General features: G+C 43.8%; 1 protein-coding gene across 1 annotated transcript in view; it reads left to right on the top strand.

Moving 5' to 3' along the window:
- Positions 1 to 9923, top strand: part of LOC134966042 (interferon-inducible GTPase 5-like) — a 267384-nt gene extending 257461 nt beyond the window's left edge. Inside the window, exon 3 of the mRNA XM_063942505.1 lies at positions 7002 to 9923. Coding sequence (XP_063798575.1) covers positions 7018 to 8220 — 1203 coding nt within the window. The 5' untranslated portion in view covers positions 7002 to 7017 and the 3' untranslated portion in view covers positions 8221 to 9923. The remainder of the gene's footprint in view (positions 1 to 7001) is intronic.
- Positions 9924 to 26112: the final 16189 nt, after the last annotated feature.

Below are 26112 nucleotides of genomic sequence, written 5' to 3'. Positions count from 1 at the left end.
ACAAGATATATAGATGATTTGTTACTGGTATGGTCTGACTCTGCAAATTAATTTCACAATCTCATATTGGAGCATAATAACACATCATCTCCTGTGAAATTTATTTGTAATGTTAGTCCTACTTCTGTGCATTTTTGGGATGTTTTAATAAGAATTCAGGACAATATGTTTGTTACATCAATTTATGTTAAGCCAACTTTCAGAAACAATCTACTGCTTCCCTCCAGTCAACACCCAGTAGCACTTAAAAAGGGCTTACCATCTTCCTAAATGTTGCGTGTACGCAGAATCACCAGCGACCCTTTAACTTTTGAAATGCCTTTATCTAATATGGTTGAGAAATTCGTATCCAGAGGATATGATCACAGACATCTTACTACAGTAAAAAACAAAGTTCTTCAACAGCCTCGAGATCTAACAGGAAGATTTCAAAATAAGAATAAATCTATACCTGATGACAGCTACTTTGGGTTAATTATTTTTCTCCATTAAGCTCGGCCAGAAATAAAATCATCACATCACACTGGCCCATTGTGTCAACTGACCCTGCCTTGAAGTCTTTACAAGACAAAAAAATTATGACAGCTTACCACAGAAGTCGGACTCTAAGGGACTAACTTTTGAAGACTGACATATCAGATTTCACCAAAGTCAAACAAAGTAATATGCTTCTTAGCACTGCTCGTCCAAGATGTTACAGATGCATTGGTTGTGCCACCTGTAGTTACATGATTCCAGGTGACTCTTTCCATCACCCCTACACTGGTAAAAAGTTAAAAATATACCAAAGAGTGACATGTACCACCAAATTCGTAGTATATCTTATCAGCTGACCATGTGGACGACACTACGTCGGATAAACCGAGTGTGCGTTCAAGGAACGCATGGCAGCTCACCGTTGGTCAATTAGAAATGCTATATCTCCGGAAAACAGCGATCAGCCAGTGGCGCGTCACTTTATGGAGGCTAGACATAGCCTAGCTACTTTGCGCTATTGCATTATTAAACATATACCTATGCCATCTCGTGGGGGAACTGTCCCTTGTTTTTACATAAAGCAGAGAGCAGGTGGATTCACCACCTCAAAACATTGGCCCTGAGGGGCCTGAATGAACACTCGGGACTTACTTGCTTTCTGTGATGTTCCTGAAAATCTTTTTTTTTTTTTTTCTTTCTTTTTAATATATTCCTTACAGTAATGTTCTACTCATTTAGTCATGGACATTTTACCTTACAGAGCAATACTTAAATGTATTGCCATGTTATGTATATGTTACATTACAGCCCCATTCATTGAAATATGTATCTTGCTTTGTCACTCACGGATAGTAGTTATTAGGGTCCTCTCTAACTTTTCCTTTTTATTCCACCATTAGCTGTCCTGGATGGATACCTCTGCCTATTATACAACTATTACATCTTGTAATGATTTATTTATCTAGTGATACTCGCGGAGGTTAGCCGTTTATAACAGCTTATTTCGCAGTGTGTACTGCTATAGCGATGCAAGTGCAACATTATTTGTTTAAACTATCCACTTAGTTCACCGGTAATGACTGCAATAGTTGCAACTATTTCTGCTGTTTGGATTGCCTTATCGGTATTTTATTTTGTTTCTATTGGTCTCCTAGGTTACAAGCCTCCTCCGTGCCCCCGCACGGCGCAATCCGTTGACATCATCTCTCAGCGCTGGGTCCGGCGGCGAGCGGCGGCATGGACGATCCGTGGGCATTTATGTAAGTACACTGTTTGTTACTCACTTGTTCTGCACCCTGACGAAAATGCTTAAGATAAAACATTGAAACGGTCACATCCAGCCGACTACTGTGTTCATTTCAGTGCCGCCGGAGAAAATTGTGTGTGTGTGTGTGTGTGTGTGTGTATGTATGTATATATGTATGTATATATATATATATATATATATATGTATATATATATATATATATATATATATATATATATAATGGATCTCTTTCAAATTGGACTGAAGTGTTAAGTGGTGTGCCACAAGGCTCGGTATTAGGACCGCTATTTTTCAACATTTTCATTAACGACCTAACAGAAGGTCTAGAGAGCATGGTGTCAACTTTTGCAGATGATACCAAATTGTGTAAGGTTATAAATACGGAGGAGGATGCTGAGTCTCTTCAGAACGACTTAGTTAAATTAGAAGCATGGGCAGCCAAATGGAGAATGAGCTTCAACACAGACAAGTGTAAGGTAATGCACTGTGGTAGCAAGAACAAAAATAACACCTACAAACTGAATGGGGTAACATTAGGGGATACTGTACTGAAAAAAGACTTAGGTGTTCTCATAGATAACAAACTAAGCAGCAGTTCCCAAAGTAGGATGGCAGCAAAGAAGACTAATAAGATACTAGCATGCATAAAATGGGGAAATGATGCAAGGGACGAGGATGTTATACTCCCGTTATATAATTCACTAGTGAGACCACACCTTGAATACTGTGTACAATTCTGGGCACCGTACTACAAAAAGGATATCCTGGAGCTAGAAAAGGTTCAGAGGAGGGCGACCAAACTAATTAAGGGCATGGAGACGATGGAATACAAGGAAAGGCTTGAAAGTCTAGGCATGTCTACATTGGAAAAGAGGAGACTAAGAGGGGATATGATCAAAATCTACAAATATATGAGGGGACAATATACAGAGCTTGCGCGGGACCTGTTTTTGGCCAGATCAACACATAGGACTCGTGGACACTCGCTCAGGTTAGAGGAGAGGCGATTCCGCACAATACGTTGTAAAGGCTTTTTCACGGTAAGGACAATACGTGTTTGGAATTCCCTGCCTGAGGGAGTTGTAATGGCGGACTCTGTCAACACCTTTAAGAATGGGTTAGATAACTTCCTAATGGATAAGGATATCCAGGGTTATGGTGCATAGTCACGCACTAGAGTTACTATAAAAAGGGATAAAATGCAACGGCTGACATCATCATCAGTCAAAATTTTTAGACAAATCATCATGCATAGGAGACCACTAATAGGTTGAACTCTATGGACAATTGTCTTATTTCAACCTCAGATACTATGTTACTATGTTATAATATGGGTTTTCCATAATGTGCTAATTTGAGTTAGCACTCTTATCTTTTTTATTTGGTAACTCTTGTACTTTATTATAAGATAGATAGAACAAGACAACAATTTCTTTACCAGATCATTACCATAATTAGCGGAAGATTGCTATCTATAGGAATTATGTTGCAGAATACAAAAAAACACAATCTGATAAATACAGTACCATTGTATAACAATTGCAGTAGATCAATGTCATAATAAATATTCTAATGGTTCAATCATGATAGATCGATGTTGCTGCAAGATAATATTTTTCACATATAGCTCGTATGATTAACTGTTGATCAATATGTACAGTTGTCGATTAATGGTGGTCTATTGAAAGACTCTGGGCTAGTGTAGAAGGGATTCATTAGATATATATTTACCAATGTAGAGATACTTACTCATATTTTATGTAACCAGATTTCTCATAATCAGTAGAAGATATTAATTGGTTGGTTAATATTTGATGTTAAATTGACAGAGCCACACATAGTTGAGAGCCCTGAGGAAGCCTTCGGTGAAACGATTGTGGGCAGTGTTGTGGGCTGTGTTGTGGGCTGTGCACTGTTTAAAAACTGTGAAGCTATCTGTGTGCGACTAATTGATATATGCACACTACACGGCAATATAGCACTCTGTAATTGTGAGCGCTGCTCCCTGTCACCTCCGGTGCCGGCGGCTACTGCCACAGAAGCCACTATTACGGAGAGCCCAGGAGACGCTGCATCAGCCTCCATGCCCGCTGAATAAACTTAGGGCCTAATTCAGATATGATTGCAGCAGCAAATTTGTTAGCTAATGGGCAAAACCATGTGCTCTGCAGGGGAAGGGGGGCAGATGTAACGTGCAGAGAGAGAGTTAGATTTGGGTGGGCAGTGTAAAAATAAAGCAGCCAGTATTTACCCTGCACAGAAACATTATAACCCACCCACATCTATCTCTCTCTGCGCATGTTATATCTGCCTCCCCTGCAGTGCACATAGGCCCTCATTCCGAGTTGTTCGCTCGTTAGCTGCTTTTAGCAGCATTGCACATGCTAAGCCGCCGCCCTCTGGGAGTGTATCTTAGCTTAGCAGAATAGCGAACAAAAGATTCTCAGAATAGCGAAAAGAAAATTCTTAGCAGTTTCTGAGTAGCTCCAGACCTACTCACAAATAGCGATCAGCTCAGGCCGTTTCGTTCCTGGTTTGACGTCACACACACGCCCAGCGTTCGGCCAGCCACTCCCCCATTTCTCCAGACACTCCCGCATTTTTGCCTGACACACCTGCGTTTTTCCGCACACTCCCAGAAAACGTCCAGTTTCCGCCCAGAAACATCCACTTCCTGTCAATCACACTCCGATCACTTCAACGATGAAAAATCTTCGTTTGGGCGTGAGTAAATCTACTAAGTTTTGTGTTAAAATACTAACCGCATGCGCACTGCGAACCATGCGCATGCACATTTTTGCCTTAATCGCTCCATAGCGAAAATCGGCAACGAGCGAACAACTCGGAATGACCACCATAATTTTGCCCATTAGCTAACAAATTTGCTGCTGCGATCAGATCTGAAATTGGCCCTTAATGCGGTTGGCGGCAGGGCGCACACGGCGGGGCAGTCTGTACCGCTGAATGCCGTTGAGGCATCCACAATAGCTTCCCTGTGTGTTTGTACTGCGGGGTAGCGTGTGCCGCTGACAATTGTTTAGAGACTTGCACTGACAGCAATGACTTAATAAATATATGAACTACACAATATACTGTAAGAAATTTTACACGAATAACGGTAGTGTTTTTGTTCATAGTGTATAAAATATAGTGGAAGATAAGTGTGAGTTCAAAGCTAAAGGTCATCAATAATAAAAAATAAAAAAACACCAACCCCTATAATTATCAAAGCATAATTGAACATCTAAAATGGGAAACACTCCCTAGATGTCAATGAGAGTATCTGGTAGTTACGAGTGAGGGAGAAATAAAACGTAATTCCCTATATAAAAAAGCAGAAAGCTATATACGAAGCAGTGAATCCCCACAAATTTGACAAACAAATACACTATTTCATTGGCATTGCTACATGCACCCTATACAGTATTGAAAAGATATTGAAGCCAAAAAAAGGGGAACATAAATCCCAGATGTGGGAACTTGTAACTGATTCTCCCCACTAGAATTACCATCAGAAAAGAAACAATGATTATGTCTGCTTCACAGTTGTGAAATAAACGTTACACTGAAAACATAATGTCAGAATAATAGATAATTGGTTGAGAATAAAAGGGTAAGATGCTGTGGTAATAATATACTGTTGTTGTACAATAATAAACAACATTATATCAAATAAACTGTCAAGATAATAGACATTTATTATATATTATAACTTGAGAGGTTACATACAGTATGTAGGGTGTTACAATTGTGACGAAAGCATACACAGATTCTATAGGCAATTTAGCCCACAAAAGGATATAAAAAGAAAGTTCACAGTGAAACATTGACCAGACATCTTAAGTAGTCTTTATTTCACATTAGTAGTCTTTATTTCACATTCATTTTTTCTATCACACTATATTTTAATATTTCACCACTCTTGTTTGAAATTATTTTAATGCATACCATTAAAAATAAGAAATTTCAAAAATTAATTGGTTCCAGAGTGCCTCCAGAAAATTGTTTCGCCGTTTTTTCTTTCTTCATTTAATTATTGGTCTCAAACTTAAAACATTAGGGTAGCACCTGAAAAACAAAATCATATATGTGACATTGGACACAAGAATAAAGATAAAATATAAGGAACAACAAGATATTTAAATATTTATTTATTGAGCTCTTAAAGATACTGATGCAGTATTATTATTTTGGTGTTTAAAGCTACACATGGTGTTTATTTGGACTACTTTTATGAATACTAGTGTTAGATACTTACTATACAGTAGGTAATTGTTAGAACTTTTTCTTCAAAAATATATAATCTGAAGAACCAATCTAGGGTCACTGGGACTCTTATATCTAAATAACATAGATTAATTAATGTGTTATTCATTTGTTAGTTGTCAAACTGGTGGGTTGATGGGAAGTTAGATACTTCCTTACATAGTGTACTTATATAAACAATAGCGTTTAGTACTTATTTAAAAGTGACTAATTGAGGTTTCTCTATTCCTCAAAACGTGCAAATCTTAACAGATCAATCCTGGCTCAAAGGGACTCCTTAATCTGAATGATATTAATAATTAAGTTTATTTTTGCCCCAGCTGGTGTATTAAAAACAATATACAGAATTATAATAAGTGTGAGCACTTACTTAAAAGAAATTATTCCAGACACACCATCCAATCTCTAGATCAAATTCTTTTAAGATGTTTGAAGGTGCCTTTTTTTATTGATTAATAAGTACAGTGAAGAAAATGCATTCAATTGAACAAAGTGCTTGTAGTGTGTACTGTAGAATACTTACTTATCACTGATAGTGTTCAACATCCATCTAGTGTGGTCCGTAGTCCAAGTGAAAATGAATCACTGTTTTCCTGAGCTGTTTATTCCCCAAAGGAATTACATCACTTCCTTTAGTGAGTTATCACTTATTATTTTTATCTGTCCCTTAAATCCTTATATTATATACTGTGCATCCATTATACCAGTTCCAGTACTAGATCTAAATATCTTCAAAATGAACTGTGGTTACATATCTCCCTGTTGTAGTAGTAACAGGCCCATGCTGTCTAGCATCAGGGATGGTTACAAATTTGGAGAAGGAGTGCACTGAACTTTTGTATGATTTTCTTATTATTTTTATGCATGATGCATGGAACAGGATCAGACTATAACTCTGCTAGCTCCATTTTTATAAGTGTATTTGTAATAATTACTGTAACTATGAAAGACATTTAAGTTGATCAAACAATATTTTATGACCAAATTACAGAGAATTATCTTCAAAGATGGAGTCAGAAAAAATATCTAAAATAATTCCTAAAGAAGATATGCAGAGAATGAAAGATTATTTAAAGGACGATGATATTACAGAAGCTGCTGCACAGTTAAAGGAAGCTCTGGAGAAAGCAGATAACGTCCAACTGAATATTGCCATAACTGGACAATCAGGATCTGGAAAGTCCACATTTATCAATGCCATGCGTGGTCTTGGTGATGAAGATGAAGGTGCTGCAGAAACCGGAGTGACAGAGACCACAATAAAGCCAACTTCTTATCCTCACCCACAGCATAAGAATGTCATTTATTGGGATCTCCCGGGAATTGGGACTCCTGATTTCAAGGCAAATAAATATCTAGAGAAAGTTGAATTTGGGAAATATGACGCCTTTATCATAATTGCCTGTGAGCGATTTATAGAAAATCACGTTCTTCTAGCAGAAGCCATTCATTCCCAGAAAAAACTTTATTATTTTGCTCGTTCAAAAATTGATAGAGATTTGAATGAATCAAAAGAGAGAAGATCAAAATCATACAATGAACAGGACATAATGAAAAAACTTCAGGAAGACTGCAGTAATGGCCTGAGAGGAAAAGGAGTTCAAGAAAAGCGCATATTCCTTATCTCTTCCTTTAAACCTCACCTGTATGACTTTCCTAAGCTCATGGAGGCTCTAGAAAATGATCTTCCAGATATCAAGAGAGACATGTTTTTACGTTGCCTGCCCAGTATCTCCTTCCAAGTTCTGGAAAAGAAAAGGAAAGCTCTTAAACAACGGATATGGCAGCTTTCACTGGTTTCAGCAGGAGTTGCCGTTTTTCCAGCTCCAGGTCTTTCAATTGCTTGTGATGTCACTATCCTGATAGGAGCTTTAAATGCATTTCTGATAGATTTTGGTCTTACTAAGAGTGGCCTAAAACAAATGGCCAAGACCTTTAATAAGGATGTTAATGATTTGAAATCTGTAATTAAATCCTCACTGTTCAATAAAACAATTGACAAGGAGTTAGTCATCAAACTTCTAACATCAAGTATAGTGGCAGCAGGGATGGTAGTTGAGTATTTTCTCAGTTTGGTGCCAGTGGTTGGCAGTCTGGCTGCAGGAGCCATATCTTTTGGAACCACGTACTGGATGCTGAATAACTTTCTGGAAGAGATTGGAGATGATGCAGTCAGAGTTCTTACCAAAGCTTTAGAGGATTTTGTTTAAAAGTATACAGTGCATTATAGATACCACATATACAGTAGCCATATATTTCTTCATAAAGGACATTTATAATCATTGAGGACAGATATTAAATCTTACATATTATAAAGTAATTATGTTCACTGTGCTGTAGCTGACATGCATCTTACATGTATATACCCAGAGGCGTAGCTGCGGTAGGTGTTGGGTGTGCAGCAACTATGGGGCCTGCGCTGCCTCCCGGGTCTAGCCCTCCCCGGGCTCCGAGTCATGCTGCTAGTCTCTTGCTTACCTCCTGATCCCCACTGCTGCTGCACTGTGGCCACATCTGCTCACGTGGCCATCTACGTTTCTCCTTACTGATACTGGGAGGAGGTATGGCCATGCTGTGACATCAGTGGACCACAGCCACGCCACCTCTTTGCATCAGTCAGTGAGGAGATAAGGAGCCCGCTGGGACAGTAGATGTGCCTTCAGGAGCATATTGCTCATGACCTGTGACACACTGTAGAACATGTCCATGATGCTGAATTTATTTTCTAACATTAGCATAGAAATCACCAAATAATTATAAATAGACAGAGACAGTAAAAGTTAAAGCGAAAGGAGGAGTAAAGGGAGTATGGTGGCAAATAAAGAACGTGTGATAGACAATCGGTGACAAACAAGAAAACATTTGCTCGTTAACCACCCTCCCTTAGACATGACTTATGGTGGACTCAGATGGATGAGTGGTGTAGCTAAGTACATAAGGGGCCATCAGCAACCACTAAACTAGTAGACGGCATGCATTTACCATGACTAAACTAGACACCAAATCAGCCATTCATACCACTAAACACGAAAATAATATTAATGATAAACCTGGAAACCACCCACTAAGAAAGCAAAAAATACTATCCAACCAGCCTCAGGACAAAGGTTCGTCAGGAAGTTCTAAACTAGGATAAGCGGACAAGAATGAACACACTCCTCACTAGAACACCAATCACCACTCACTGACAACAAATGATCACACCACACTGAAGCTAATCTTCACAATCCTTCCTAACCTCTAGGTGGTAAAAAAAAAAAAACATGGCCATGTCCCTTAATGGGTCAATGGGGTTTAATCAGTGATGACTTCAGAGGTGGGGCAGCAGCACATTTCAAAATTCAAACAGGGAAGCCACACCAACCTGCCCTCCCAAATGTTCCCCAACTTCAACGTCGGGATGGACTGGCAGTTGGTGTGGCTCCCCTATATGAATTTTGGACTGCACGGCTGCCCTACCCATGGTGACTCCACTGGGTTTAATTACTTTTAGGTTCAATTAAACCTTCATGTGTCCAAAGGAGAAGCTGTCCATGGGGATCAGGAGGTGAGCAGCAGAGGAGTGGGGTCATGTACATTTTACTATGGACCTCCTTTTTGTCTAGTTATGTCTCTGTTTATATCTACAGCTGTACCATCAATACGTAAGTGCCTGTCAGTACCTGCACCTTCTGTCGGTATGTGTTTTAAATACTAATTATTACAGATTGCTATATTATACTTGTATTATCAGCAGCCATACTTTTTCTTTACATTGCTCTTCTAACCAAAATGTGCTTTGCTCTTACTGTAAAATTGAAAGAACTAGATGATGTGCTACACTTCTCGCAGTGGCTCAGTCACGCCATATGCTGAACAGAGGGAGAAATACACAACACAGTGATTAAGTCGGTCTGGTTAACACCAGTTGGAACTTTTTATATGGTTATTATCCCAGGAAGATCAAACTGGTTATTAAAGCACACTTGTGGATTCAACCTTTTCTGAGATAACAAATCCTCGTTGAGTGTATCTAACTGATCACTTTGAACCATACCCCTGATGAAGTCCCGTGAAGACGAAATGCTTAGGGTTATTCTCAGATCAATTGTGTAATTACCTGTACCTTCAAAAGCGAAGTTCAACTAAAGAGCTCACACCCGTAAGGGTGATGTGACAGCCTGACATCGCATCCTTTTGAAATTGGACAGGTTAAAATGTTACTATATATGTAAACTAACATTTATTGTCTGTATCATGGGGGTCATTCCGAGTTGATCGGTCGCAAGGCGAATTTAGCAGAGTTGCTCACGCTAAGCCGCCGCCTACTGGGAGTGTATCTTAGCATCTTAAACTTGCGACCGAAATATTCGCAATATTGCGATTACAAACTACTTAGCAGTTTCAGAGTAGCTTCAGACTTACTCGGCATCTGCGATCAGTTCAGTGCTTGTCGTTCCTGGTTTGACGTCATAAACACTCCCAGCGTTCGCCCAGACACTCCCCCGTTTCTCCGGCCACTCCTGCGTTTTTTCCGGAAACGGTAGCGTTTTCAAGTACACGCCCATAAAACGCTGTGTTTCCGCCCAGTAACACCCATTTCCTGTCAATCACACTATGATCGCCGGTGCGAAGAAAAAGCCGTGAGTAAAAATACTATCTTCTTAGCAAAATAACTTGGCGCAGTCGCAGTGCGAACATTGCGCATGCGTACTAAGCGGATTTTCATTGCGATGCGATGAAAAATACCGAGCGAACGACTCGGAATGAGGGCCCATGTTTTAAAAAAATAATTTTAGTACCACTGTTTTTATACTAGGAATATATTTTCGGGTATCTAATGTGATATTAGTTTCCTGATTATTTTATTATATTGTGTAATATTTTGCAAAAGGTATACTACCAATAAATGATACTGTCATAACAATATATTAGCGCCTCCGCGGTATCTATTCTTATTCGCTGTCTATTTGAACTCTACTAGCAGGGGGATACCTGAAAGGTGCAGCTGAGACCTGATGTTAGCGCGGCCAAAAGGGAATTTCTTTATATACTATGTGTGTGTGTGTGTGTATATATATATATATATATATATATACTACATATGGGGAACACTGTAGTTAGGCTGAAGATGGTAATTGTGTCCTTTCTTCTGTAGATTATATTGCCATCCACAACAGAGAAGAAGAAGAGACCGCAAGCAGGAAAAGCCCAAGAACATGTTTATTATTGTAGATATAAAAAAAAAAGTCTGTACTTTTTGAATGGTATATTAATAATTATATATTATACATGAGCTAGAACACATAATTATTTCCAAATGACCTCCATAATAATTCTTATTATGAAAATGTGCTAAAAGCATGCTAAGATTATTTATCTAGGTATATATATGTACATGGGAGTCAATCTATTGATCCCGTCGGTCAGGATACTGATGCCAGAATCCCGACAGCCGACAGCCGGAATACCGGCTCACACAGGGGCTATTCTCACTTGTTGGTGTCCACGACACCCATAGAGTGGGAATAGGTCCTGTGGTGAGCGCAGCAAGCCCGCAATGGGACTCTTAGGGCTCGTCCCGCTGCAAGCTTTCTTACGGCCAGGATGCTGAGGTCGGGACAGTGACAGCCGGCATCCCGCTCGCTGGGAATACAGATGTATTTATATATATATATATATATATATATATACAAACAGGAAATTCAGCACTCAGCATAGCAAGCTCACTTGTCCTCACAACATCAATAAATAAATGATGGAGGTTTAGTTAGTGAATTGGCCAATGCACGGAAGCCTGCATACCGCTCGCCAAGGTACCCCACCTTCTTGCAGGTCCTACACTATCACAGAGTCTCAAAAATTAAAACCTGGCAACTGTATCACACATAATATAACTGCAAATATGCCCACTAGGTTTAAGGTATACCTGCCACATATCTTATGGCTTTTAAAGGTACACTAGTCACCTGACACTGGCTGATAAATTACTAAGGAGCAGCTGACACAGGTTTAGAACAAATGAGATTACACAGGGGTGCATGAAAAGGCCTGTGGTCACAGTTAATAAGAGTTAACCAAAGATTAACCCCACAATATACAAACAAATATAGAAAACCACAGCACTCGCCACCCCAGAAGCGGGGTGCAGCGTCCGCACTCACCACTCATAGGGTGGGGTGCATGCAGCCCATGGCCACCTACCGAAATACATACAAACAGAAAGTTCAGCACTCATCATAGCAAGCTCACTTGTTCTCACAACATCAATAAGTAAATGATGGGGGTTTAGTTAGTGAATTGGCCAATGCACGGAAGCCTGCAAACCGCTCGCCAAGGTACCCCACCTTCTGTGCATTGGCCAATTCACTAACTAAACCCCCATCATTTATTTATTGATGTTGTGAGGACAAGTGAGCTTGCTATGGTGAGTGCTGAATTTCCTGTTTGTATGTATTTGGGTAGGTGGCCATGGGCTGCATGCACCTCACCCTATGAGTGGCGAGTGCGGACGCTGCACCCCGCTTCTGGGGTGGTGAGTGCTGTGGTTTTCTATAATTGTTTGTGTATATACGGATGTAGCCACCTTTATCTTGAGTGGCTGAGGCGTTTGTCCCGATCGAACATACACAGCGTACTGGGGCGTAGGGAGGCGCGCCTAGTCACAGAGAGGCTATCTAATCGCACGGAGACAGACGTTTGGCGTTACCTTTTACATGTAATACCTGCGATCATCCACCAGATGTCGTTTTTTACAATCACCACTGCGCATGCGTGTGGGCTCCCGTAAAATACAATACTGAAATACTGTATACTGTATAGTAAGGACTACTTTACTAGTGCATCCCGTTACGCTGAATCCCGCAGACAAAGCAACATAAAACCAGTAGTGTACACTGACGCAAATGGACGTGTTAGAAGTTCATTATTGCCTAATGATATTAGGAATATTGTACAGTATGTTAGCATCCTAATCCCGTAGCCATTATGGCTTAATCAAAACTAATGGATTTATTCATCTGTCTGCGGCGAAGTGGTGAAGTGTTCCGCTTCCTATACTCAGAGTCCCGTGTTCGATTCCTAAAGTACTGTACAGTACGAACGCATGTTAGTTTTTTCCAGACACTTTTTAATTTTTTTAATTCACATAAACCAGGGCAAAGCTGCTGTTAAGGTTCTATGCACCATACGGTACACATACAATTCTGTAGCAGGGCAGACTCAATCGAAATGGCTACCGCCTGTGACTCCTTGCCCCATGGAGTCCTTGCTCCAGCCATGGAGCGAGTGGCGACATAGATTTTGCAGACAACGGGGCAGTGCTGAAGGTGCGTCACAATCCCCTCACCAACACACAGGGGCGTCAAAGGCTACGGAGCAATGCTGAAGGAGCGTCACAAACCCCTCGCTAAAATACATAGGGGCGATAGGGAAAAGCGAGGTCTATGCACATTACGATACTCGATCGCATAGCACACTGTCAAAATGGCCGTCGCCCCTGAACCCCCACCACGTGGCAGGCAGCGTTCGGAGATGGAGTGAGAGATAGCAGAAGTCTTGAAGACTACGGGGCAATGCTGAAGGAGCGTCACAATCCCCTCGCTAAAATACACAGGGGCGATAGGGATAAGCGAGGTCTATGTACATAACGGTACACCGGACTCGATCGCATAGCACACTGTCAGGGAGGGATTTCACGTCATGTGAAATACACAAACGCTGAAGATCTACAGTACTGTTTTGCTCAGTCAGAATACACTCATTTCTACTCATTACCGCTGTGTAGTTGCATTTAGCGTAAAGAATCGCTCCTGCAGATGTACTCTGATTTATATGAAACTTGTGTGCACACTTCCATTGACTGTCTTACAATGAAAATAAAATAATACAGTATATTATTACAAAAAAAAAGAAAGGCACATCAGGACTCAAACCCTGGACCCCCAGCGTGGGAGGTGGGAGCCTTCATCGCTAGCCCATGACGCCTCATGAGAGATTCACAATGTCATGTGTAAAAGTACAGCAAACAGAGCCCGGCCCCCTCCCCATTGGTGTTGGTTTGTGCCTTAGGGGACTCGGACGCTCGCATTTGTAAAGCACAGTATTTTCCACCACCTCCCGCTAGCCCATCGCCCTTCCCCCCTGGGAGCCTGCACAGGTCATGCAGTAGACAGGGAGGGATTTCTCGTCATGTGAAATACACAAACGCTGAAGATCTACAGTACTGTTTTGCTCAGTCAGAATACACTCATTTCTACTCATTGCCGCTGTGTAGTTGCATTTAGCGTAAATAATCGCTCCTGCAGATCTACTCTGATTTATGTGAAACTTGTGTGCATCTTTCCATTGGATGTATTAGAGAGAAAAAAAAAAAATATTAAAGTGAATGTCACCGGAACACATTAAAAAAAAAGGTTGGCACTTCCTTCCCATTAGTGTTGGTTTATGCCGTAGGGGACTCGGACGCTCATATATTGTACTCATATATTGTACTGTAATTGCCTTGAATGCAATGAATGAATGAAATATTCTTATTAAATACTTTGTTCTTTACATAGTTGAATGTGCTGACAACAAAATCACACAGAAATTATCAATGGAAATCAAATGTATTAACCCATGGAGGTCTGGATTTGGAGTCACCCTCAAAACTAAAGTGGAAAAGCACACTACAGGCTGATCCAACTTTGATGTAATGTGCTTAAAACAAGTCAAAATGAGGCTCAGTAGTGTCTGTGGCCTCCTCGTGCCTGTATGACCTCCCTACAATGCCTGGGTATGCTCCTGATGAGGTGACGGATGGTCTCCTGAGGGATCTCCTCCCAGACCTGGACTAAAGCATCTGCCAACTCCTGGACAGTCTGTGGTGCAACGTGGCATTGGTGGATGGAGCAAGACATGATGTCCGAGATGTGCTCAATTGGATTCAGGTCTGGGGAACGGGTGGGCCAGTCCATAGCATCAATGCCTTCGTCTTGCAGGAACTGCTGACACACTCCAGCCACATGAGGTCTAGCAGTGTCTTGCATTAGGAGGAACCCAGGGCCAACCCAGGGCCAACCGCACCAGCATATGGTCTCACAAGGGGTCTGAGGATCTCATCTCGGTACCTAATGGCAGTCAGGCTACCTCTGGCGAGCACATGGAGGGCTGTGCAGCCCCCCAAAGAAACGCCACCCCACACCATTACTGACCCACTGCCAAACCGGTCATGCTGGAGGATGTTGCAGGCAGCAGAACGTTCTCCTTGGCGTCTCCAGACTCTGTCACGTCTGTCACATGTGCTCAGTGAGAACTTGCTTTCATCTGTTAAGAGCACAGGGCGCCAGTGGCGAATTTGCCAATCTTGGTGTTATGATTCCAGCACTCCTGGTCAGAGGAGATCTTATGGCAAGGACCGGAGCACTGGAACGGAATGCTGGGGAAGGGAGCAGGAAAGAACAATAGCCCCTGGCGCCCTAACTCTGTTGTCTCACCCGTGCTGTCAGAAATCCCTTGCGAGACTATGGTTTCTTGAGCCCTTGGCAGCCGCGTTTGAAGGGCGGATTATGTCTGCCCAACTCCGATGCCCCCCGGTCTTAGTGAGAGACAAAGGGAAATCCGAGACAGGATGATAACAAGAGGCCCTCTAACTAAACAAACAGGCTAGGGGCTACGAGCTAACTAAAAACCTAAAGTATGTGCGGAGAAATTGCCAGGGAAATGGACAACCAAAATCCACTTGTCCAATACTCCTACCCGGCACCGCCGAATACCAGAGTGGACCTGTGGAAGTGGAACACTCCGCAAATGCTCCAAACACAAAATATAAAGGGTAAAGCGGCCGAGCCGCTACACATGGTAGAGCCGCGACTCACGAACACCACTGGATGTTAAACGGTGATCAGTCAGGACTCCAGGGACAAGATGATAACTCCCGAGTACAGGACTTCAGAGGACTAGAATGACCGGATACAGCAGGACAGGAACAGACTCTCAGCAAACAAAGGCAGCATGCAGGAAGCTATTACCGGCGTCTGTGAGAAGCCCTGGGAGTGTACTTAACAGGGAGTCCTTCAATCAGCTGTTTAGAGGCTGATTGGACTAAATGCCGTGCAGCTGCCTTGCTGCACGGCCAGAGAACAGGTGAACGCATTAAATCCTAAAACCCAGCAACGGGGAACGCGGTCCGCCAGTGGCGTCCCCGTTGCTAGGGTCCGTGCGGCTTCAGCGCGCCCGGCGTCTAGCATTGCTAGGGAGCCGGCGGCTGTACGTGCACGGCCTCCCTAGTTGCTAGGCGCCGGGTTGCGCGAACAAGCAGACCCCGGCGCCTAACAGTACCCCCCCTTCAGGAGGGGTCAAGGAACCCCTAAAGCCAGGTTTCCGAGGAAATTCCCGAAACAATGCCCTCTTGAGCCTCGGGGCATGAAGATCCTTATCCAGGACCCAAGACCTTTCCTCCGGACCATAGCCTCTCCAGTGAACCAGAAAATAAAGCCGTCCCCGGGACAATTTGGAATCGAGAACCTTCTCCACCAAGAACTCCTGTTGTCCCTGTACATCCACCGGAGATCTACCCTGAGAGATCCTCCGAGGAAATCTACTGGAAGAAACATATTGTTTCAACAGGGAACAATGAAACGAATTTCCAATCCTGAGAGATCTTGGTAAACGTAACCGAAAGGCAACTGGGTTGACTCTTTTAATAATAAGAAATGGCCCAATAAATTTGGGTCCCAATCTAGCCGAGGATTGTTGAAGCCTGATGTTACGAGTCGACAACCATACCCTATCTCCCACCTTAAAAGTGCAAGGACGTCGGAGCCTGTCAGAAAATTTCTTCTCTCGAAAGGCCACTTTTCTGAGAGCAAGGTGCACTTTTTTCCAAATGGCTCTGAGATGGGAGGTTAAGGTTAGCGAGGAGACTGAGGAATGATGAAAAAAAGAATTAGCTCTGGGGTGAAAACCAAAAACTGAAGAGAATGGAGACTCTTTAGTGGAGGAATGACAAGAATTATTGTAAGCAAACTCCGCCAACGGAAGAAACTCGGACGAATCATTCTGGAGTTTGGCTGAATACAAGCGCAAATACTGTTTCAATGATTGGTTAACTCGCTCGGTTTGCCCGTTGGATTGTGGGTGGTAACCGGATGTTAACGAAAATTTCATCTTTAATGAGGCACAAAAACATTTCCAGAATTGTGCTATGAATTGTGGACCCAGATCAGAAACAATATCAGTAGGCAACCCATGAAGTCTGAAAACATGGCGGAGAAACAAAACTGCCAACCCTTGGGCAGAAGGCAATCGGGGAAGTGCAAAAAAATGAGCCATCTTGCTAAAACGGTCCACTACCACCCATATGACTCGGAATCCGGCTGAAAGGGGAAGGTCAACCACAAAATCCATGGAAATATGAGACCATGGCCTGAGAGGAACATTTAAGGGCATAAGTTGCCCGATAGGCAAGGAACGGGGAACCTTATGCTGTGCACAAACCTGACATGAATAAACAAACTCCTTAACGTCTTTAGAAAGACCAGGCCACCATACTGAGCGAGAGACTAACTCCAAAGTCTTAGAGATTCCCGGATGCCCGGAAACTTTGTTATCATGGAATTCCGTTAAAACAGTAGCTCTCAAAAACTCAGGGACGTAAAGATGACCAGCAGGAGTATTTCCAGGAGCTTGGTGCTGAAGCTGTTTTAACTAGGTAAATAAATCTTGTGTGAGGCCTGCCCAGATGACCGAAGAAGGAAGTATGGGAGTAACAGGACAGTTATTGTGAACCGGAAGAAAGCTGCGTGACAGGGCATCAGCCTTAGTATTCTTGGAACCAGGCCTGAAAGTGATTATAAATTTGAAACGAGTAAAAAATAAAGCCCAACGTGCCTGCCGGGCATTAAGCCGCTGGGCCGATTCGATGTATTGCAGGTTTTTATGGTCAGTCAATACTGAAATAGTATGTTTTGCTCCCTCCAGCCAATGCCTCCACTCCTCGAAAGCCCACTTTACTGCCAGTAACTCCCGATTACCAACGTCATAGTTGGATTCAGCGGAGGAGAATTTCCTGGACATAAAGGCACAAGGATGTAACTCCAGAGACTCCGGATCCTTTTGAGAAAGGATAGCCCCCACTCCAACCTCCGAGGCATCAACCTCCACAACAAAGGGCAATTCCGGATTGGGATGTCTGAGGACTGGAGCCGAGACAAAGGCTTGTTTCAAGGCCCGGAAGGACAACTCAGCTTCACGCGACCAATTGGTAGGATCCGCTCCTTTCTTTGTCAGAGCTACAATGGGAGCAACCAGTTCAGAAAAAGAATGGATGAACCTCCTATAGTAATTCGCAAACCCTAAAAAGCGCTGAATTGCTTTTAAATTGGTGGGTTGCGCCCAACTAAGGAGCTAAGCTTCTTTGGTTCCATGGAAAATCCCCGAGGGGAAATAATGTACCCTAAAAAAGATACTTCCGTGACATGAAACTCACACTTCTCCAGCTTGGCATATAAATGATTCTCACGTAACTTTTGAAGAACCATACGCACCTAGGTAACATGTTGTTCCATTGATTCAGAATAAATCAGGATGTCGTCTAAGTAAACGACCACGAATTTCCCTAGGAAGTCACGGAGCACAACGTTAATGAGGTCTTGAAAAACTGCTGGAGCATTAGACAAGCCGAACGGCATCACCAGGTACTCGTAGTGACCCGACTGAGTACTGAAGGCCGTCTTCCACTCATCTCCAGATTTAATTCGGATGAGGTTGTACGCTCCTCTAAGGTCAATTTTAGAAAAAAATCACAGCCGAGCGTAACTGATCAAAGAGTACAGAAATCAACGGCAAAGGATAAGTGTTTTTAACTGAGATCTTATTCAGGGCTCTAAAGTCAATGCAAGGTCTAAGCGAGCCACCCTTTTTCTCCACAAAGAAGAAGCCTGCACTTAAAAGAGATTTTGATGGTCTAATAAATCCTTTCTCTAGGCTCTCCTTAACATAATCATTCATAGCCGCAGTTTCTGGCCCGGATAATGCATATAGTCTTCCCTTTGGCAAAGTGGCAACAGGAATTAGCTCAATAGCACAATCATAAGGCCGATGGGGAGGCAGAATGTCCGCATTTCCTTTGGAAAAGACATCAGCAAACTCCTGGTATTCCACAGGAATGAGTTCTGGAATGATAGCTGCTACTCTGACTGGAAACGTAATACATTCCTTAGCACAAAAAGTACCCCATTGTGAAATCTCCCCTGACCGCCAATCAATGGTGGGATTATGAAAGGCCAGCCAAGGGTGACCCAGAACAACTGGAACTGCTGGGCAGTGAGTAAGATAGAACTCGTTTTTTTCAGAATGTAGAGCTCCTACTGTAAGTAATACAGGGGGTGTATGGAGAGAAATAACCCCATTGGACAGTGGACTCCCATCTAAGCCATGCATGGTGACACACCTACCCAAAGGTAACTGAGGAATGCCTAAGGCCTTAGCCCAAGTTAAATCCATAAAGTTTCCTGCAGCTCCACTGTCGACAAAAGCCGACACCAAAGAACTAAGGCTGCCAAAGGAAACCTTAACTGGGACTAAAAGGGAGTTATTCGAGGAGATAAGCTGCAGACCTAGGTGAACCCCCTCACAATTCACCTGGTCAACGCGTTTCCCGACTTGTTCGGACAGTTACGAGCAAAATGTCCCTTACCCCCACAGTACAGACAAAGACCAGAATTTTGCCTTCTGGCTCTTTCCTCAGGAGACAGCCGAGAGAGACCCATCTGCATGGGCTCCTCTACGTCTTCAGGAATGGAATATAAACACGGACTTGATCTTACAGGTGCTCCTCTTTCAGCCCTCCGCTCTCTGAGACGACGATCAATCTTAATAGAAAGCTCCATGAGTTTATCGAGTGTCTCAGGAGCGGGGTTCTGGAGGAGACTGTCTTTTATAGACTCTGATAAGCAGAGGCAAAACTGACTGCGCAGGACTGGGTCATTCCAGCCACAGTCGTTCGACCAACGGCGAAATTCAGTACAATAAACCTCTGCAGGACTTCTACCTTGTTTGAGAGCGCACACCTGACTTTCAGCAGACGCCTCTCTATCTGGGTCATCATACAAAAGCCCTAAAGACTTAAAAAAAGCGTCTACTGACAACAACCCAGGATCCTCTGCCTTTAAACCAAATGCCCAGGTCTGAGGATCCCCATGGAGCAAATAAATAATAATCCCAACCCGCTGAGATTCAGTACCAGAGGCAGTTGGTCTTAACTGAAAATAAAGTTTACAGGATTCTTTAAAATTAAAAAATTGTTTTCTATCACCAGAAAAACGATCAGGCAAATGCATCTTTGGTTCAGGGACTACCCTTGGGGAGGCTCGCAAAAGATCTTCCTGCGACTTCACCCGAAGAGAAAGATCCTGAACCATCTGAGTAAGTTCTTGAATATGATTGACTATGAGCTGGCCAGGATTCGGCCCTAAACCAATCGGATTCATGAGGCCAACAAACCTTAACAAAACTGAATGAAAAATGAAAAAATTAAACCCTGTTTAATTTGAATTTTTGGTATGGCCGGTAATAATGTTATGATTCCAGCACTCCTGGTCAGAGGAGATCTTATGGCAAGGACCGGAGCACTGGAACGGAATGCTGGGGAAGGGAGCAGGAAAGAACAATAGCCCCTGGCGCCCTAACTCTGTTGTCTCACCCGTGCTGTCAGAAATCCCTTGTGAGACTATGGTTTCTTGAGCCCTTGGCAGCCGCGTTTGAAGGGCGGATTATGTCTGCCCAACTCCGATGCCCCCCGGTCTTAGTGAGAGACAAAGGGAAATCCGAGACAGGATGATAACAAGAGGCCCTCTAACTAAACAAACAGGCCAGGGGCAATGAGCTAACTAAAAACCTAAAGTATGTGCGGAGAAACCGCCAGGGAAAAGGACAACCAAAATCCACTTGTCCAATACTCCTACCCGGCACCGCCGAATACCAGAGTGGACCTGTGGAAGCGGAACCCTCCGCAAATGCTCCAAACACAAAATATAAAGGGTAAAGCGGCCGAGCCGCTACACACGGCAGAGCCGCGACTCACGAACACCACTGGATGTTAAACGGTGATCAGTCAGGACTCCAGGGACGAGATGATAACTCCCGAGTACAGGACTTCAGAGGACTGGAATGACCGGATACAGCAGGACTGGAACAGACTCTCAGCAAACAAAGGCAGCATGCAGGAAGCTATTACCGGCATCTGTGAGAAGCCCTGGGAGTGTACTTAACAGGGAGTCCTCCAATCAGCTGTTTAGAGGCTGTTGGACTAAATGCCGTGCAGCTGCCTTGCTGCACGGCCAGAGAACAGGTGAACGCATTAAATCCTAAAACCCAGCAACGGGGAACGCGGTCCGCCAGTGGCGTCCCCGTTGCTAGGGTCCGTGCGGCTTCAGCGCGCCCGGCGTCTAGCGTTGCTAGGGAGCCGGCGGCTGTACGTGCATGGCGTCCCTAGTTGCTAGGCGCCGGGTCGCGCAAACAAGCGGATCCCGGCGCCTAACACTTGGTGTTCTCAGGCAAATGCCAAACGTCCTGCACGGTGTTGGGCTGTAAGCACAACCCCCACCTGTGGGTGTCAGGCTCTCATACCACCCTCATGGAGTCTGTTTCTGATCATTTGAGTAGACACATGCACATTTGTGGCTTGCTGGAGGTCATTCTGCAGGGCTCTGGTAGTACTCCTCCTGTTCCTCCTTGCACAAAGGCGGAGGTAGCGGTCCTGATGCTGGGTTGTTGCCCTCCTACGGCCTCCTCCACATCTCCTGATGTATTGGCCTGTCTCATGGTAGCGCCTCCATGCTCTGGACGCTACGCTGACAGACACAGCACACCTTCTTGCCACAGCTCGCATTGATGTGCCATCCTGGATGAGCTGCACTACCTGAGCCACTTGTGTGGATTGTAGGGAGGTCATACAGGCACGTGGAGGCCACACACACTACTCAGCCTAATTTTGACTTGTTTTAATTACATCAAAGTTGGATCAGCCTGTAGTGTGTTTTTCCACTTTAATTTTGAGGGTGACTCCAAATCCAGACCTCCATGGGTTAACACATTTGATTTCCATTGATAATTTTTGTGTGATTTTGTTGTCAGCACATTCAACTATGTAAAGAACAAAGTATTTCATAAGAATATTTCATTCATTCAGATCTAGGATGTGTTATTTTAGTGTTCCCTTTATTTTTTTGAGCAGTGTATAAACAGGACATGCACACTTTAACGAACCCATCATTTTACTGACAGGGTCTGCCACACGACTGTAACAGAAATGACTGGTTGGTTTGGGCCCCCACCAAAAAAGAAGCAATCAATCTCTCCTTGCACAAACTGGCTCTACAGAGGCAAGATGTCCACCTCCTCCTCATTGTCCGATTCATCACCCCTTTCACTGTGTACTGTACATCCCCCTCCTCACAGATTATTAATTCGTCCCCACTGGAATCCACCATCTCAGGTCCCCGTGTACTTTGTGGAGGCAATTGCTGCTGGTGAATGTCTCCACGGAGGAATTGATTATAATTCATTTTAATGAACATCATCTACTCCACATTTTCTGGAAGTAACCTCGTACGCCGATTGCTGACAAGGTGAGCGGCTGCACTAAACACTCTTTCGGAGTACACACTGGAGGGAGGGCAACTTAGGTAGAATAAAGCCAGTTTCTGCAAGGGCCTCCAAATTGCCTCTTTTTCCTGCCAGTATACGTGCCTACTTGGATGCGGTCACTCATATAATCCTCCACCATTCTTTCAATGGTGACAGAATCATATGCAGTGACAGTAGACGACATGTCAGTAATCGTTGGCAGGTCCTTCAGTCCGGACCAGATGTCAGCACTCGCTCCAGACTGCCCTGCATCACCGCCAGCGGGTGGGCTCGGAATTCTTAGCCTTTTCCTCGCACCCCCAGTTGCGGTAGAATGTGAAGGAGGAGCTGTTGACGGGTCACGTTCCGCTTGACTTGACAATTTTCTCACCAGCAGGTCTTTGAACCCCTGCAGACTTGTGTCTGCCGGAAATGTAGTGCTCTGATTTCAACAGATTGACCACCCGTAAATCCTGGTCAAGCGAATTAAGGGCTCCATCCACAAGTCCCACATGCCTAGCGGAATCGCTCTGTTTTAGCTCCTCCTTCAATGTCTCCAGCTTCTTCTTCAAAAGCCTGATGAGGGGAATGACCTGACTCAGGCTGGCAGTGTCTGAACTGACTTCATGTGTGGCAAGTTCAAAGGGTTGCAGAACCTTGCACAACGTTGAAATCATTCTCCACTGCGCTTGAGACAGGTGCATTCAACCTCCTTTGCCTACATCGTGGGCAGATGTATAGGCTTGAATGGCCTTTTGCTGCTCCTCCATCCTCTGAAGCATATAGAGGGTTGAATTCCACCTCGTTACCACCTCTTGCTTCAGATGATGGCAGGGCAGGTTCAGGTATTTTTGGTGGTGCTCCAGTCTTCTGTGCGCGGTGTCTGAACGTCGAAAGTGGCCCGCAATTCTTCGGGCCACCGACAGCATCTCTTGCACGCCCCTGTCGTTTTTTAAATAATTCTGCACCACCAAATTCAACGTATGTGCAAAACATGGGACGTGCAGGAATTTGCCCAGATGTAATGCACGCACAATATTGCTGGCGTTGTCCGATGTCACAAATCCCCAGGAGAGTCAATTGGGGTAAGCCATTCTGCGATGATCTTCCTCAGTTGCCGTAAGAGGTTTTCAGCTGTGTGCGTATTCTGGAAATCGGTGATACAAATCGTAGCCTGCCTAGGAACGAGTTGGCGTTTGCGAGATGCTGCTACTGGTGCCGCCGCTGCTGTTCTTGCAGCGGGAGGCAATACATCTACCCAGTGGGCTGTCACAGTCATGTAGTCCTGAGTCTGCCCTGCTCCACTTGTCCACATGTCCGTGGTTAAGTGGACATTGGGTACAACTGCATTTTTTAGGACACTGGTGAGTTTTTTTCTGAGGTCTGTGTACATTTTCGGTATCGCCTGCCTAGAGAAATGGAACCTATTTGGTATTTGGTACCGGGGACACAGTACCTCAATCAAGTCTATAGTTGGCTCTGAATTAACGATGGATACCGGAACCACGCTTCTCACCGCCCAGGCTGCCAAGGCCTCAGTTATCCGCTTTGCAGCAGGATGACTGCTGTGATATTTCATCTTCCTCACAAAGGACTGTTGGACAGTCAATTGCTTACTGGAAGTACTACAAGTGGTCTTCCGACTTCCCCTCATTTGTGTTTAAATAATTCCACACCGAAGAGCTGATTTTTTTTGTATTTTGACCAGGCATGTCAATGGCCATATTCCTCCCACGGACAACAGGTGTCTCCCCGGGTGCCTGACTTAAACAAACCACCTCACCATCAGAATCCTCCTTGTCAATTTCCTCCCCAGCGCCAGCAACACCCATATCCTCATCCTGGTGTACTTCAACACTGACATCTTCAATTTGACTATCAGGAACTGGACTGCGGGTGCTCCTTCCAGCACTTGCAGGGGGCGTGCAAATGGTGGAAGGCGCAAGCTCTTCCCGTCCAGTGTTGGGAAGGTCAGGCATCGCAACCGACACAATTGGACTCTCCTTGGCGATTTGTGATTTCGAAGAAAGCACAGTTCTTTGCTGTGCTTTTGCCAGCTTAAGTCTTTTCTTTTTTCTAGCGAGAGGATGAGTGCTTCCATCCTCATGTGAAGCTGAACCACTAGCCATGAACATAGGCCAGGGCCTCAGCAGTTCCTTGCCACTCCGTGTCGTAGATGGCATATTGGCAAGTTTACGCTTCTCCTCAGACGCTTTTAATTTTGATTTTTGGGTCATTTTACTGATCTTTTGTGTTTTGGATTTTACATGCTCTGTACTATGACATTGGGCATCGGCCTTGGCAGACGACGTTGATGGCATTTCATCGTCTCGGCCATGACTAGTGGCAGCAGCTTCAGCACGAGGTGGAAGTGGATCTTGATCTTTCCCTATTTTTTTAACCTCCACATTTTTGTTCTCCATATTTTAATGCGCACAACTAAAAGGCACCACAGGTATACAATGTAGATGGATGGATAGTATACTTAATGGATGACGAGTGACGACACAGAGGTAGGTACAGCAGTGGCCTACCGTACTGCTATATACAGTATAATGGACCTGGTGCACACTGTCAGCAGACTGCTAAACTACTAGTATAAAAAAAAAGCCACCACAAGTATACAATGTAGATGGATGGATAGTATACTTTATGGATGACGAGTGACGACACAGAGGTAGGTACAGCAGTGGCCTACCATACAGCTATATACAGTATAATGGACCTGGTGGACACTGTCAGCAGACTGCTAAACTACTAGTATAAAAAAAAGCCACCACAAGTATACAATGTAGATGGATGGATAGTATACTTTATGGATGACGAGTGACGACACAGGGGTAGGTACAGCAGTGGCATACTGTACTGCTATATACAGTATAATGGACCTGGTGGACACTGTCAGCAGACTGCTAAACTACTAGTATAAAAAAAAAGCCACCACAGGTATACAATGTAGATGGATGGATAGTATACTTTATGGATGACGAGTGACAACACAGAGGTAGGTACAGCAGTGGCCTACTGTACTGCTATATACAGTATAATGGACCTGGTGGACACTGTCAGCAAACTGCTAAACTACTAGTATAAAAAAAAAAGCCACAGGAGTGTTTTTCAGGCAGACAAATGTATACTGGTGGTCACTGTCAGCAAAACTCTGCACTGTACTCCTGCTATAGCTGCTCCCCAGTCCCCACAATTAAGCAGTGGGAGCACTCAGCACAGATATATCATGCAGCACACTGAGCACAGATATGGTATGGAGCGTTTTTTTCAGGCAGAGAACGGATAAAAACTGGTGGTCACTATCAGCAAAACTGTGCACTGTACTCCTCCTAACAGTTGCTCCCCAATCCTCCCCACAATAGTAAAATAAACAAGCAAAGCAATCAGATCAACTGTCTCGTATATAAACGGAGAGGACGCCAGCCACGTCCTCTCCCTATCAATCTCAATGCACATGTGAAAATGGCAGCGACGCGCGGCTGCTTATATAGAATCCGAATCTCGCG

The sequence above is a fragment of the Pseudophryne corroboree genome, chromosome 10 (genome assembly GCF_028390025.1).
Source record: "Pseudophryne corroboree isolate aPseCor3 chromosome 10, aPseCor3.hap2, whole genome shotgun sequence".
Lineage (NCBI taxonomy): Eukaryota > Metazoa > Chordata > Amphibia > Anura > Myobatrachidae > Pseudophryne > Pseudophryne corroboree.
Note: the sequence above shows the minus strand (reverse complement) of the source record. Positions and strands in the feature narration are given on the sequence as shown.